Source organism: Centruroides vittatus, unplaced genomic scaffold (genome assembly GCF_030686945.1).
Source record: "Centruroides vittatus isolate TY-2023 unplaced genomic scaffold, ASM3068694v2 contig_879, whole genome shotgun sequence".
Lineage (NCBI taxonomy): Eukaryota > Metazoa > Arthropoda > Arachnida > Scorpiones > Buthidae > Centruroides > Centruroides vittatus.
In genome coordinates, this window is record NW_027122571.1 from 33,401 (window position 1) to 50,821 (window position 17,421).

At 26.9% G+C, this 17,421-nt stretch overlaps 1 protein-coding gene across 1 annotated transcript in view; it reads left to right on the top strand.

Annotated features, from left to right (window-relative positions):
- The first annotated feature begins 581 nt into the window (after positions 1–581).
- Cul4 (cullin 4) overlaps positions 582–17,421 on the top strand; it is a 56,507-nt gene continuing 39,667 nt past the window's right edge. The window contains 3 exon segments of the mRNA XM_067279966.1: positions 582–976; positions 13,100–13,319; positions 15,315–15,384. Coding sequence (XP_067136067.1) covers positions 757–976; positions 13,100–13,319; positions 15,315–15,384 — 510 coding nt within the window. The 5' untranslated portion in view covers positions 582–756.

Here is a 17,421-nt window from a genome sequence, read left to right on the forward strand (position 1 = left end):
CATTTCTCATGCATAAATTTGCGGAGGAAAAAACTCTTGTTTTTTTCAAACCTTCCATACGCTATATATTTTTTAAAGATATTATCTTTTAGACATAAATTTAAATTATTATATTGCACATTCATTTGTTACGCTTTTAGAATCCAAGCATAATAAATGAAAGCTCATTTTTTATTTATTTAAATTATTTGGTTTCATTCCAACTTTTGAATGAGATAAACTTCAAAATTTGATGCCGGTGCAAACAGGAAATCGAATTTTGAATTTTAACATTTCAATTTTAAATGATTAAAAAAAATAACAGAATCAAGTAAAAGAAAAACTTAAAATATGAATTTTATAGAACAAAAAGCGCTATAAATTTTATTATTATTATTTTTTTACACAATGCACATATATAACCGAAACAGTAACGCCTTCCACTTAACGAGGAAATCATTTAATAAAAATTAAATTTAATTAAAAAATATATATATATATTTTTTTCTGAATAATCGATTAACTTTCAACGAGAATAACAAAATATTGGCCCATTGCCCAATGAAGTAATTTGGCGAATTTTAGGCTAAATATGAATAATGAAAGTTTGCGGAATAGCGGGTAGCGCCGTCGATAGTTAAGAGTTCAAAAGCGCTGCGAGTTATAAATCCGAGTTTTCGAATAAGAGAGGAATCGTTATTTTTTAAAAAAAAACATTAAGATTGAACTGTTTAATCAATCAGTAGACGGCTTGTATAGCCGCGGATATGATCGCCTATGTCAAATATAAATCATACCGAAGAGCAGCAGTCTGAAAACAGACGTAGGAGACATTCAGAGAACAACTATTTGACTAAACGACAGAAAAGTGATTCGATAATGAATGATACAAAGAGAACAAACTTAAATGTAAATAGTCCTAATGGCATGAATAAAAGTGCTTCTTTAACGAATAGTAAACCAGGATCTGCAAAGAAACTTGTAATCAGGAATTTTGGTGAGGAAATGACCTCTACTGTATTAAGCCTAAAATTAGTCCTAAGAGTCATTATATTTACAGTATTAAAAATTTAAGTTTTATCGTCATTTGATTAAGAATTTCTTAAACGTTTTATCAACCTTTATTTGTCTCGGGTGATATATCGATGTTTTCTCTTTTAACTATTTGTCCCCAGTGAAAAAACTTAATGTCTATTTAGTTTGGTGGACTTTTTTTTTTTAAATGCCATCTAAAGTAATGTGACTTAAGATAAATAGATTCAAACTGATCAAAATTTTTATATAAGTGTTTAAGATAATGTTGGATTTTTTTTTTTTTCTTATAAATTACATAATTTTAAGATCTTTTTATTTGGTATATTGTAACTTATATAAACACTAAGCTTCTGTTGTTGCATTATTATAATAAAGTGCATTTACCTTTGTCGTGATTTGTTTTTCTTAACAAATAATGATAAGAAAAACAAATTGTGTATTATCACGCTTTAATTATTTTTGAACATTATTAAAGTTTGTACATGAAATCAATTTAATCCGTGTCGGTTGATTTTCTCGCAGCAACTCCGGGTTATTACTTAAGACTATTGTAGTATATTCTTAAATAGATTATATATTCTACTATAGAATATACTACAATAAAGTCTTAAGTAATAACTTGGAGTTTCTGTGAGAAAATCAACTGACATGGATTAAAGTGATTTTACATACAACTGTATTATACGGCATCCGTACTATGTAGAAGTTGCTAAAGTTTGTAAATTGTTTCTGATTTTTGATGTAATTGTATCGTTTCGTATCAATTAAAATTAATTTGACATTTTTTTTTTTCGGTCTTTCGTTAGATAAAAAATATATATGCTGGATCTGAACTCGATAGGAAATTTGGATGCTAAAATGATTGAAATTTTTATTATTAAAAATAATACTGATCTTTTTATCTAAAAGTTAGTTTGTGTTCTGTACCAAAAATAGAATTCTTTTTATAACTTACCTGCTATTTAAATTAACATACCTTTCAATGCTTTAGAATGATTATATCTAAATACCTATTTACTATTCTTTTACAAAATTGCATTCAATCGATTATAAAATATCAAAATTAATTTTTACTTATTTTAAATTGGTTTGTTGTTTTAAGTTTTAGCAGAAAAGTCAGAAGTGCCAAGTTGCTCTGAGTTGAAAGTTAGAATGAACAAGAACAAAAATTGTAACTGAACATATAAATTGTCAACGTATGTAAATAATGAACTCAAACAGAACAGTAGGATATGTAAAAGTACATAATACAATCATAATTGATATATATTGCACAAATCAAAAAATTAGCATAGAATAATAATTAAACAAGTCTCAAAATATTTTTGGCTTTCAAAAAGCCGAGAATAGAAACTAAATTTGGTCTTTGGCCCAATATACCAGACAAATCTCCATTCCCTTTGAAATTCTGTAGTTTCTCTACTAAGAACTCTGTACTTAGGCAGGATGCACAAAGCACCATTACAATATTAGCAAATCAATTGAATCATCACACCTTATTTTAAATAATAAGTTGCTTAGAATTAATGTTTACAAAATAAATTTAATTTAAATAATAATAGAAATCATCAAAATCAATTTTTTACTTCCTAAAAATTATTCAAAATAACAATATTTTAAAAATTTAAAACTTTACAAATAAATCTGACATTAAATAAATTAAACTGATTTAAAAATCAAAACAATGATTTAGTAAAGTTTTGTTTTTAAAAGAATTTTAATCATATCAGTGAAGAAATATAAGATTTTATCTCTCAGAAATAAAATGATAATTCTGTTATAGACAATCTCCATATAGGCAAAAATTTCAAATAAGTCAGAGTTATCCTTGTTGAGATGTGACCCCTGAAACTTGTTCTTATAGTTGTAAATGCTACTCAAAATTGATGAAATAAATTTTGAGTATTATTTGGCAAAAAAAATCAGAATAGTATCGTTAAATAAGTTTGTTAATGTTAAATAATGTATTTAGTGTTTTTGTTTACAAGAAGTAACTGAAAATGATATTTATATAGCATAAGGTTTATTGCAAGTATGAGATTACTGATTATAGATTTAATGATGTATATTTGATAGAAATAAACAATGAATGAAGCAGCATTGACTTAATATTGTAGATTGTGTCTGTAACAGCAAAAAAGAAACCAAGAATTAACATACATTCTGTTGTGAGATATGATATCTTTTTTTTGTTGTCTCGCCTAACTGAAAAAAATTAAAGGAAAACTTTGGAACAAAATATCTTGCCAAGTGGTGTTCCTGAATGTGTATCTTTTTTTGTTCATAAAGAAATGATCTACAATTTTAGCAAAGTGCTGACTGCTGAGTACTTCTGATTTATCAGATATACTGTATATATCTGATAAAGATATATATAGTGTACCTTTATCAGATATTAAAAAAAACTATGTATATATGTACAGTTTTTTATATTTTTGTTGAAAATTTTTATTTTATTTTTTTATATTGGCCAAGCGATATCAAATTTTCATTATCCAGGAAACTTTGCGGAACTGTGGAAGGGATTGAATACATACAATTTTTTAAAATCTTAAACCTTTTGTTTTAAATGTAAAATCTTATCACAGTTTAAATTTGTTAAAGAAATAATTTTGAAAAGTTTTTCAAAATGGAGTTATTTTATATTATCAAAATAACAATTTTATAAAAAGTTAAATGTGTTTGTGAAATTCTTGAAAATATATGCAGTTTGAAAATGGCAGTTTGTTTATCACTGGTCTAATCAACTTAAAGACTAAATATGTTAATAATTTTCATAAACAGTGATAAACATATAGAAAAAGTCAATGTTTATTTGAAATGTTTTTATGATATTGCTTGTATAAAGGATGGTGAGCTTACAGTATGCTTATTCAAAGTGATATAGAAAAATTTGCTTGGAAATCAGCATGTTATACAATTTTGTTTTTTACTGATTAATATTTAGAATAATAATCATTGATCATAAATAAATAGGATACCATAATTATTAAGGATGGGGTGATTATCAAGTTAATCAACTAACGATGAATGATTAATTGGGATTGTATAATTAACCATTAACTAATCATTGTCAAGTATTTTTTTAAAATATTTTATAAAATTTCAACAATTTTTAAATTTTAGTTTATATACAACATTATTTAGTTTTAACTTTTTACAACAACAATTTTTCTAAATATCCACCAATTAATTACATAAATATTTATTTTATTATTTATTTACAGTTTGAAGTTGTGTGAAAATATTGAAAAATAAATTACACAAATCATATTGGATTGCTACTAAAAATTTTAGTAGTCAAAGATTCAGTTTGTTTACAAAGAAAAGAAATACTTTGTTTTTATTCTTTGTCATTATTGGTTAGTAAGAAACACCAGAATTCCTATTGATTTATTTGTTATGCTAGCAGGTGCACAGCATGAATGCACCACTGTAATAAAAAAAAAAGGAACTAGTATGATTTTATATTCAAATAATAAAGGAAATCACATTCTCTTTTGCTTAGTATTCTGTCTGCATTATATTCTAGCAGGCCTGCTTGCTTGCTTGCTTATGCTAAGGAGAACTGCATGATTGGCTATATAATTGAATTAAAACTGATGCAGCTGGCACACAAATAACAACTAGGTTTATTGATTAAAAGGATTCTTAATTAAATTAAATTTTGGTTGCTATGTGCTGTCTTTTCTCCCTTAGTCTCTGGCAACAAGAGAAAACTTGCCAGAGATAATGTTTCATTATCTTTTTTTAATGTAGAATGAGGATTGTATACTTTCTTGGCAATTCTATACTGATGCCATTCTAAGCAAACAGACATTATGATTTTACTATTTCTGGTGCTCATGCTTTCTCATTATTAATTGATAAATTAATTTATTGGTGTCACAATTATTTTCAAACATCAGATATTCTTTCAAGTGCAGTTTAGTCAACAAAACAATATGAAATCATTGGCAATGTAATAACAATCTACTTGTTTAAAAATGAAAATACTTTTCAAAAATAGGCAGATGGCACTGAAAATTAATCGGTCAGATATGATAATTGGCTATGACTGTGATTGAAGCTTATTCCTTAAAAATATATATTTTTAAAAATTTATTAGTATTGTAATAGAATATTTTCAGTTTGAATAAAAATTTCAGACTGAAAGCATAGATCAGTGATTCTCAACCACTGTGCCGTGGCACTTTAGTGTGCCGCTACTGCAAATACCCATACATAAGTGACATCAGACAAGTAGTTCAATTGGTTCTACCTTCCTAGGGCATGTTTGGAAATTGTAACTGGTATTATCAGTAACTGCCAGTAGTTACCAAGGCATTTAGAAAATGTTACCTAAATAACCAACTGTGTTTAAAAATCACTGTTATGACATCACCAGTTGTCCTGTGGTACTTACTGAAGTAACCGTGTGTGCCGTCAAATTGTTAAATCATTAAAAGTGTACCATGATGAAAAAAAGGTTGAGAATCACTGACATAGATACAAAAAGTTATTGGTTTCAATAAAACTGGATGTGTTACTTTAATTATCTTAACTTTATTAATAATGGTAATTCATTATTTTTTAAATGTTTATTTCATTTTAAATTAAAAATAATTAAATTATGTTTTTCCAATGGAATGATTATTTACCATTTAATCTGATTATTACAGATTTGTCATTTAATGATTGATTGATAGAGGAGCCAGTTAGTACGATTAACAATTACCAAACAATCAGTACATCGCTAACAATTATTGTAGTATTCTAACTTTTTAATATGAAATGCTCCAAAATTAGTTCACTAAAGTCATTCCAGTCAAATAAATGACATTAAAAATACATGATATGATTTCAATTTAGGCATATATTAATTACAGTTTTACATTATTAATTTATTTTTATAAGTAATAATTAAAATAATTTAGTTAAATTATAATTTTTTGATGTATCGTAAAATTATTTATATTTATTTAACATGTTATTGAAGTGTTTAAATTTTAAGCTATGTTTTTAAAAATTAGAATTAAATCATTTCATTTTTGTTTAGATTAAATGTTATTTATTACTATTCAAGGAGAAACTTTCAATGCATCCATAAAATTTTCTTTAGTATAAAATGAAGGTTAACAATATAATAATATCAAACTTCATTTTATATTTTAAAAGTGTGCCTTTTATAGTCATTTTCTTCATCAGCAAGTTTTTGATTTTCTCATATTAAGCATATAATTTTGTGGCATTTATTAAGCATATAAGCATTTATAGGAAGCCATTTATAACTCACTGTCTATTCTTTGGGTTTTCCATGATTCATATTTTTAAATAAATATGTTCAAAATCTTATGTATGTATGATATGAACTTTTAGTTATACTTGATTATGTATTAATATTCACTTTTTCTTTATTTAACTGTTTCTAGAATTTAATGAATCAATCTTATATTGATTACATTGTTTTTTAATCTCTGACCATAGATTTGCTTTCCTTCAGCCATTCTGATATTTTAATTGGATATAATGCTTCAACAAGCTTTGAATGATTTTTTTTTATCAAGAAAGTTATAAATGTATAGCCCTACTGTAAAGAATAGTGAACAGCTTGTTAAGGAACTAAGATTACACATAAATGATGTGATGCCAATGTGATGTTTGATAAATTACATCTATCTGTAATAACTGAATTGGAACAGTTATGTTTCGAGAGAGGAGCTACACTCATTAGAAAAGTTTGATAGTTTTTTTTGTTCACAGATTTATTGAAATTACCAGTAATCATATTTCCATTTTAAGAAGTTTTACTTACAAAAGATGTATCCCAATGGATTTTTCTTGATCTGGTACTGTAGCAGAAACTGTAGCCTGTAAACTTGAAATGGCTATACTATCCCTTAAAACTGATATATGTTTGCATAAATGCTTTGTAAATGATATTTTGATTGTATGGAAAGATCGGGATAACTAATCTTCCTTTACAAAAAAAAAAGTAGAAACATGTGATAGCTGAGAAAATGAATTCAGAGGAGGAGGGAAGAATGTCCCTACTGCTCTTATATGAAAGAAATGTGTGCAAAATGGAGAGAAAACTGCGAAGTTTTCTTGAAAAACATCAACCAAACAATGTTATAAACCTACTGAATGACAATGCTGTCTCTCTTCAGAAACTGGAAAAAGCAAATTTTATTAGGTAGGTTTTTAGTTACAGCTCACATAAAAATCACAAAAAGACAGAAAAGAGATAGAACCCTAGAAACATAGATACCTGCCATTTTTCTGAAAGGGGATTCACTTTTCAAACAATAACATCTCATCTCCTCTTTACCCTCCTCATCACCTTCCACATCTCCCTTCATAGGCCATTAACTCTCCAAACTTACAGGTAAAATGAGAATAAATTTTCATCTATTTTATCTATTTATTTGTTTAGGATTTTTTATGATTTATTCATGCTAGGCTTGTAAACTTCTTGTTAAATCAGTGTTAAGTTTGAGTTAAAATGTTTTTGTAAGTGTATTTTTGGGATCTGGAACAGATTAATCTAATTTATATTATTCTTTTTGGAAAAAATTTGTTTAGTACCTGAACAGATGGGAACTTCTGGAACAAATTAAGTTTGAGTACCAAAGCACCACTATATGTGCAATGCATACTAGGCTTGTAGATAAAAATTAGAAATATTTTTGACTTTAATCTCTCTATTTATGTAATCCAAATTTACTGTTAGATATTCAGGCTGTATTCAGTTTTCAAACTTTAGAATATACAAATGATAAAAATAAGTTATGTTATTTGTATCTGTATGAAAATGATACAGTAACTAGTTTGTATGAACATCTTCCGAAACCCGATTCATTACTGTAGAGCAGTGATTCTCAACCACTGTGACGTGGCACTTTAGTGTGCTGCGAGATTTTTGAAGTGTGCCGCCACTGCGAATACCCATACATAAGCGATGTCAGACAAGTAGTTTATTCGGTTCTACCTTGTAACCAGTGTTATCGGTAACTGCCGGTAGTTACCAAGGCGTTTAGAAAATGTACCTAAATAACCAACTGCGTTTAAAAAATCACTATTGTGACATCACCGGTTTTCCTGCGGTACTTACCAAAGTAACCGTGTGTTCTGCCAAATTTTTAAATTATTAAAAGTGTACCGTGACAAAAAAAAAGGTTGAGAATCACTGCTGTAGAGCCACACCAACTGCTGTATAATATTGGGCTATATTCCAGCAATAATAGTTATCAGAATATAGCTCAATATTATATGGCAGTTGGTGTGGCTTTATAGTTTCTATGAAATAAAAATGTAAGCAAATATTTATTAAACTTTTTATCAAAAAAATAAATTATAAAATGAAATAATTTTTATAATTTTTATAACTAAACTTTTTTATAAATAACAATAAACACTGAATTTTCTAGTACTGTTAATTCTTTTACCTCTATGTCTTTACTCTTTTAAATTTCTGTGTATATCCTGTCTACTTGGACCTTGTTTATTAATAGGACTTATTATACTGGTGTAGTTTCTGATTAACAAAGAGAGATCTTCTGTGAAAATAAAAATATTTTGCTTAATTAATAACTTAATTGGAAAATAAAGGAATAAAAATTAATCAAAAATAATGAAAATTAAAGCTTTACAAGTTTTTAAGTGAGATGAACATTATATTTTTATAATTTACACAGTAATTGTCATTAAACTGTGAAAATGGTAATGAAGTAAACAATTATGGATATGTATATACAATGAAATCAAACTTATGGATTGTGTGTGTGGTAAAAGAGAAGTTTCTTGCATCTAACAATGGCTGAAATTTTATTGAACTCATTTTCAGTGCACTTATGGTATCAGTTATATTAATGTGTTCAGATAACACAATGGAACAAAAAAATGTGGTTTCACACAAGAAGCCTATACATTCATGAAAGTAGAAGCCAAATCTAGCTTGACACCTCACTTTTGTTTGACGAGATCAAGTCCTATGTATTTTTTCTGCACATTTAGGATTTTTAATATGTAAAAGCTACTGTAGTTATATGAGGTGAAGTTTTTCAATCATCTGAAATACAGATGGTCCTCAACTTACAATGTTTTAACATGTGATATTTTGCACACACCAATGGAAGTGTGAGAAAACTGTTAGATTTTACATTTAAGCTGCTCTACTGATGCATTAATGATCTTTCTTAAGACATTTTTTATAAATACTGTACCATCTTATATCTTGTGTTTTACAGTATACCCATAATGTCTGCAAAACACCATGCTGTGTCTCAATGAGAAATTTAAGATATATTTAACCATGGCAGTTATGGCAATCGCTTGTGAGTTTGGGCTGTTGCAATCAATGATAGCCCAAATTCACATTACGTACTGTATAACCTTGCTTTTTTTTTACTTGCAATGTTTTTTGGAAAGTAACTATATCATAAGTCAAGGAGAGACTGTATTATATTTTTATAAAAAATTGATTGCCAATCTGAAAATAAAAATGAAACAGTTTGAAGCAAATATTGTGATTAAAACACTCATTTTCAGATGGAAAACTCAAATTTTATTTTAACCACCTTTTTACAATTTTATTGCTCATGTTAAAGAATGACATAAAAATTAATTTTGTCATTTCAAGAATCATCACTTCTGCCTTCAGTTGAATTATGATTGTAAATAAAGAAATCTTAGCTTGTCTCTGCACACAGTTACAAAGCAAGCCAAAATTCTTTTCAAGAACAGATTTTAATCAATTCCATATCAGTTGGTCTCTCAATTTCTTCCAGATTTGCAGAGTTCTTTTTAAACAATCACTCCCTCATACTTTTCTCACAGATCAGCTACTTGTCTGTTGCCTTCTCTAGTATCATCAACTTAAATTCTGCTGTATAACTGAACTACTTTTGCAAATAGATTGTGTAATTGTTTCTACATATTTGTTTCAGGAAACACACCAAGATTTATATATTTGTTTCTATTTTCTTTAAAATATGTTTCCTCATTGCCCTTCTTCTAAATGTTAAAATCAAAGACTTGTTCTACTGGTTTATTGTATTGTAGAATTACAATAATGAATTTTAAAGATTCTTTCTTTGGCTCTCCTTATTCTTTAAATATTTGCATGATGCTTTTGAGATTTTAGTAAAATTTGACAGAAATATATTTAAATATATTTGTAATTTTGTGTTAAATATTGCTTTTATCTAGGTTTTGTTATGTATTATGAGAGAAGTGGTATATTTTATAATTTGCAGCATAACTTGCATATATTTTGTAAATAAATAAATAAATAAACATTTCAATTAAAAAACACTAAAGATTTATTTTAATTGTCATTGTAAATTTGAATATCAAATATTAATTAACATACTGAAGCATAATCAGCTATTATGCTGAAAATATTAGATAAATAAAAACAAATTCCAGTATTATTTGAATCAACTTTGTGGATATATTTAAAAGAAGAGTAATTTATTTAGTAAAATGTATGTATTTTAATATATCTAATAAGAATATGTTGTTTGTCTATAGATAAATCAAAGAAAAAAAAATTATTTATAAAATTATTTAATGTGCTCATTCACAAAAATTCAAATCTAGATAATGATTCTAGATTTGAATTTTTACATTACATTACAAGATTACATTCAGTTGACTCAAAAGTTCTAATTGAGCAGAAATATGATAATGGTAACTGTTATGTAACAGCAATAATGTACAGAAGGAAGAATTACAAGTTGATGTGAGTAGTTTGTGATAATAGGCCTATAACAGCTTCTGTTCATTTCCACAGGCTTAAGAACATTCAAAGTAGTCTAAATTAAATTAATCTTTAAATTTATAATTTGCATATACAATTGAACCTGTATATCTCAAACATGTTTATCTCAAAAAAAACTGCCTTGATATTTATTTTTTCCCCTACATTTTCAGCCAAAATTTAATATATTTTCTATGTTGTTTATTTCAAATAATTTTCTCCAAAAACCTCTCTTTCTCTCAAATTATGGACTGAAGTGTCAATTACAAATTCAAAGCTCAGTGACTATATTTTGATAGTATAAATTGTAGTTGAGAAACATCTCTTGCAATATAGTACATAGTTACAATCAGCGTTTTTTTTCTCAGATTGGCTATGACTTTGCTTGTGTCTTATTGGTTAAAGAAAGTCAGGCATCAGAAATTATTGTCAACTATTTCTGCTATGTCAAAAATGTTTTATTTATACCACTGTACCTCCAATTAAACCTATTACTGTTTACTGTGTAGGAACCACTATATATCAAAACTTGTCTGTCTCAAATTTTTTTTGCTCATTCCCATGAGATTCAAGATAGACAGGTTCAACTGTATCTGATTTTAGTTGCTATTAGCTGTGTGTGAATGGATTAATAATACAATCTGTGCTTTCATATACATAAGTAATAGATCTACATGCATACTTTCCTTTTTATGTGGGCACAGCCATATTCAATCAGTTATAGCTACCTAAAGACAGCATAAATGAAATCTACTACTAAACTTGACATCAATAATTCAACATGTTTCAAAGCAGTCTCAAAGTGGAACTTCTGGAGGGGGTATTCAACAGAAAAATACTCGGCTGCTCTAACTGTTGTCTACTGAACATAGCCAATGTCATCAAATTATAACAATCTGATTTATTGAAGTTGAGACCCTTGTCTATTACTATGTCATTACATTGTTTTATTTCATAATAAAACCATTGCCATCTGTCAAGAAAACTGTAATTTTTACATTCTGAGATTATTCTTGACATTAAAAATGATAGAAGATACATTTTTGCAATATGGAGACCTGTTGAAATTATTCTTTTCATGATAAGTTTATAAATCAACAGAATGAACTAAATAATTGGTTTTTTTTAATTAATTTGAAAATCACATCTTTATACTTGAATGTTTCTTTGACTACTTCAAAAACAAATGAAATAGATTCTTGTTTTTGAACTGCACGTTTAGAAAATTTAGCAAAGGTAATAATATACAAATTTCAAAATAAAAAAATTTGATATTTGAATTTGATTGGTTTGTTTAACCAGTATTACATTATTACAGTATTAGATAATTTTATCCTATTTTCAATAATGAAATTAGTTAATATAGTATACTACTATATTAACTAATTTCATTAATATATTAATGAAATTAGTTAATATAGTTAATTAATTAGTTAATATAGTTAATATATCATTAATAAAAATATTAATAAGTAGTAGTATAGTAGTATATATTATAGTATAGTAGTATATAATATAGTAATATAATAGTATTCAATAATGAAATTAGTTAAGATACAAATTTAAACCAATTATTTTAAGTAATACATATGAAAGCTCTATTCATAATATGCTCTGTTTTGTAATAATAATTTGTTTTATTCTAGTTTATTTTATTAAAAGCAAAATAAAAATATTTTATACCCAGTTTAATTCCTGTTTATTTATTATAATGTAATGTAATTTAGTTTATTTAAAATATAACTTATAACAAAATATATTAGGTATGCTAATTTACACATATTTAAATTTTTTGTTTTATTCGCAGTGCAAAATCAGCTCTCTAATAAGTATTAATATTATTATTATTATTAAGTGTGCATGTATAAAATTTCTTATGATTAACTTCTGTTTAACTATTCATTTACAAAACTATTCATCTCTCTTTATGTCTACATACATTTAGATCTAGTAGATCATGTGATAACAATATAAGCCTCCACTTGTTCCTATCATTGGTTTTCTGTCTTTAGTTCTCTAAATTCAAGCTTTGCATTTTGTTTAATACATTATGCAGCCATCTCAGTTTTGATCTATCAGTAGAACATTTGTCCTCTTGTGGAAATTAATGACTTTCTGGGTTAATTTGTCATACATTATTCTTAATCTGTGCCTTTTCACAATCCTTGCAATGCCTGGTTTATACTGTCCTTATAGCAAATTTATCTTCCTCCTCCATTCTCTAGTTTCATTATTTTCAATTGAATCTCATATTTTTGACTTACAGAATATGTTCTGTAAAAACATTCTTAAATATTAATATATTGTTATAAATTAAATTAAAATGAAAATATTTATTTTTAGATAAACCTACACTTCCTGAAGATTACCAGCAACAAACATGGCAGAAATTACGAGAAGCTGTGATAGCAATCCAAACTTCACGTTCAATAAGTACCTCACAAGAAGAACTGTATCAAGCTGTTGAAAATCTCTGTTCTCATAAAATGTCTGTACAAGTTCATGAAAACTTACGACTTTTATGTGAACAGCATGTAAAATCCAATGTTAATCAATTTTTAGAATATCCTTTATTATTATTATTATTATTATTATTATGTTGGGTTTAGTGGGTTATACTCAGCTGACACTGGTGGCTATGTACTATGCCAGACCAGAGTCAAGGCATAGCAACCAAAACAAAACTAAAATTAAATAAGTGTGCCAGTGTCAGTGTCTGTATTCCGGAATCTCCTAACAATATGGTATGTATTCAATATTGTGGCCTTCTGTAGTGTGATTTATGTACTTCTATTCAATTGTAATGTTCCCAGGCTTTTATGTAGTGTGTGTGGTATCACACCTGTACAGGAGAGAACGACAGGTACAATAAGCACTCTATCTATCCTCCACAGATGCCTTATTTCCTGGGCAAGTTATTATTATCATTATTAATAACTTTATGAATATAATAACATATACATCAACCCAATAGGTAGTATTACCAAATGATCTGCTGGGTTGTATATTGGGCTATACTAAGGTAATTAATAATCAGATACAAAGCAGTTTGGCTAGAGGTAGGCAGTTAAGTTATCTTCATGATAAATTTAATAATTAAAAATAAGTTTATTTTTAATTTCAATTTAGAATATTCTGGAAAAAACTGGTCCAGAGCAAGTCTTGGAACTCCTGTTTAAATGGGAAGAACACTACATGTTTTCGCTGGCCACTGCAATTGGCAGATGGGTTTGTTGCCTAACAATGCTTGTAGACAGAGTAAATACCAGACAACATTTCTAGCCATTAGTCATAGTGATGAATGTTTCTCCTTGTAAATTGGTGCAAATATTATCTGATATTTGCTGATTGGTTTTGATGACAGCAAACTTTTGGAAAACCAATATTTGTTACAGACCATGTTAGCAAAATCATGTAGTGTTATGCTTTACCGTACAGTTGTGTTGCCAGTTACACTGTGAATAATGTAATATTGCCAACATCTAGCAAAATTGTTTTTTATCTTATTATTAATTAACTTTGCCTTAGTATGGCCTGATATATAATTTGACAGATTATTCGGTAAAACATAAAATGTTATTAACTTTTTTAGATAGACAATTATTTTTTAAAATATTAAAATATTTTCGAATTATATGATGATAAACATTTTAGAAACTACTATCATTTATTAGATGCATACTCATATTTTGTTTTAATCATGTTAAAAAATATGATGAAAAAATGATTACCGATTATGATAAAATTCCTTTTTTAGTTCAAGTTGGCCTAGACTTCAAAATTTACCACAAAAAGAGGAAAAAGAATGTCATTTTCTATCCTTTGTTTCATGCTGGCCAATTCCAATTCCCATTCATATTGGACAGAATTGTAGTTAATTATAGGCTTAATATGCTGGGTGCCTTGTATTAATAAGGCAATCAAGTACTTGCATATAAAGATATTTCTTAATATATAAATTTTTCTGAACAAGAATAAATTTATAAATTTTCTCTTAAGATCTTTTAATTAATTCATTGATTGAAAAAATGTTAGAAATAGCAACAAAGACAAGTTTGGGAAATTAGCTTGATATAACTAGGTATTTGTTACATTTGAATAAAGTAAGATGTATTGATAGTTAAAAAAAAATAACGAAACAATTTTTAGGTTTCCCAGTCCATTCATAATTGATCCTTCAATCACAATACCCCATGAGAACTCAGAATTGTGCACTGATAATATTGTACAATTAACATAAGAGATAAAAAGTATAATTTCTCATTGGAGGGGTTTAGCAATTTGTGAAAAATGCTTGATTTGCAATTTTTAATATTACAGTTTTGTTGAAAGTTTGAGTCAAGCTCTTGTGAATCTGTGTACAATACAGAAAAAAACAATTGTGTGTGTGTAGTATGTTTACTTTTTATATAGTACATGTTTGTATGTTCTTTTGTCAGCATTGAAAAGTGAGATATTTGCCTGATTGATGTCAAACACACTTTTTTATTCTATATGTATGTATGGTATGTATGTATATATAGAATTCATATTTTATATTTCTTTAACTCCATTATACAGCTTATATGGATAGCTTATCTTTCCTTAAATTAATGAATGAATGTTGGCAAGCCCACTGTCAGCAAATGGTAAGTTCTCATTTAGCTATTTTGAAATTTTAAATTTATTTTAAGATTGTTTTTGCAAGCTATAAATACATCACAAATAAATTATAAAATCTTTTGACTAAAAATTAATAAAATTAATTGAAATAATCCAACATTTACAACAAATTAAAATTTTAAATATAGTACAGCTTTAACATTTTAACTATATTAATAATTATAAAATGAAATTTTTGAAATTTATTTTTACAACTTTTGCTGATTACTTTATAGATAATCCATGATATTAGCTGTGTGAATCAAAATTTCTGTACAGGGTTTAATTAATTTATCATTTTTTCAAACTGTTTTATTTGAACTTGAATTGTTAAAATCTCATCAGGGTTTATAGGAGCTTACGATTTTTCATTTTTTAAAATAAATTCAAATTAAAATTAGACTGTATATGTGCATGGTTATTATAAATTTAAGAGATTGATTAATTTTAGTGTTGATATTTAATAAAATATGATCTAAAAAATGTATTTTGAAGAAAAATTGCTTTTAATGAATGGTTTATAATAAAATTTAGGCATTAACAATATAATTTTTATATTTTAATTTTAAAATAATTAAGTATAATATTTGATTCATATAAAAATACTCTCAGATAAGATACTTTCAGCAGTCAAAATGATAATTTGACCATTTATAAAGTTAATAAAATCTCATGAATAAATTTATTAAAAATATATAAAAGTACATAAGAATTAGATTGATTTGACACTGACCAATCTGATTTCTCTCCTCTAAACTTGTTCACATATTATTTATTATATTCATACAATTCTATTGAAAGTTTTCTATTATCTAAATTGATATTATTGTTTGGTGTTGGAGTAAAGAGTAAACATCAAATTTTTTTAGACTGGATGAAAATATAACCAAAACATGAATTTATAAAACCAAATGTATAGTTATTGTATTTATTTATTCACTTAAATGTTTTTGAATGCTTTTCAAATGAGGACAATATCCTTCAGTATCTTCATGTGTGTAGGGCTGATAAAAGTTCTGACATTCAAATTATCTTCAGATTTACTGGATACAATAAGTTCCTTCAGTTCAGATAGCTAATAATGATTTTAGTTCCAGAAATAGTGAAAAAACTTTGCAAATTGATTATTATGATCGTCCAGTTACTCTTTAGACCAGTGATTTTCAAATGGTGTGTTGTGGCATATTGGTGTTCTGCAGATATTATGAAATATATTTTAAAAATGAGAAGCTCATTAGTATAAAAATTTATTATATCCATGATTAACTAATAGCTAGACTAGCCCTTAGAATAACAGTTATTTTATATATATATTTTTTAAACTCTTTCTGCATTTAGGGCACTAAGATCTTTTTAGCAAGCCTGTTGTAGTTTCAGGAAGGACCACAATAGTGTGGCCATTAGTGAGGGACAGGACTTGGCCTATCTATGTAGACCTTTCCTAAAAACATTTCAGAGGTTTTTTGACCTATGCAGATTGGATTCCAGGTCCCAGAGCAGTTTTTCTGCCACCTTAACCACTTGGGCATCTGGCTGAGTAACAATTATTATTATACACAGCTATTCTTGATTTTAAATACATCAATTTATTTTTAATTTGTATACAAACTGTACTGAAAATGGCATCACATTTTTCTGGCTTAACATGAGAACACTTAGATACAGTTAAACCTGTTTTTATGCGGTGGATAGGGACCACATAAAAAAACGCATAAAAAAAATCGCACGAAACTTCATGAGTGGCTATAAAAAATAGTTTTCGCAACACAATTTAAAAAAATATTTTTTTTATACGGTCAATAGGGACCGCATAAAAAAAGTCTCACATAGAAAATAACTCAAAACCGTACGAAATAGAATTTATTGACAACAGATGTCAGCACTTGACTGCATCATCTCGTCTATCGTCTGTTTTACATATTTTTGTCCAGGTGGTGTTTTTTTGACTTAAAAAATAAATTATTTCATTTTTCGCATATTCATGCAATAATATTACTATAATAAGTTCATTTATGCTATAATAA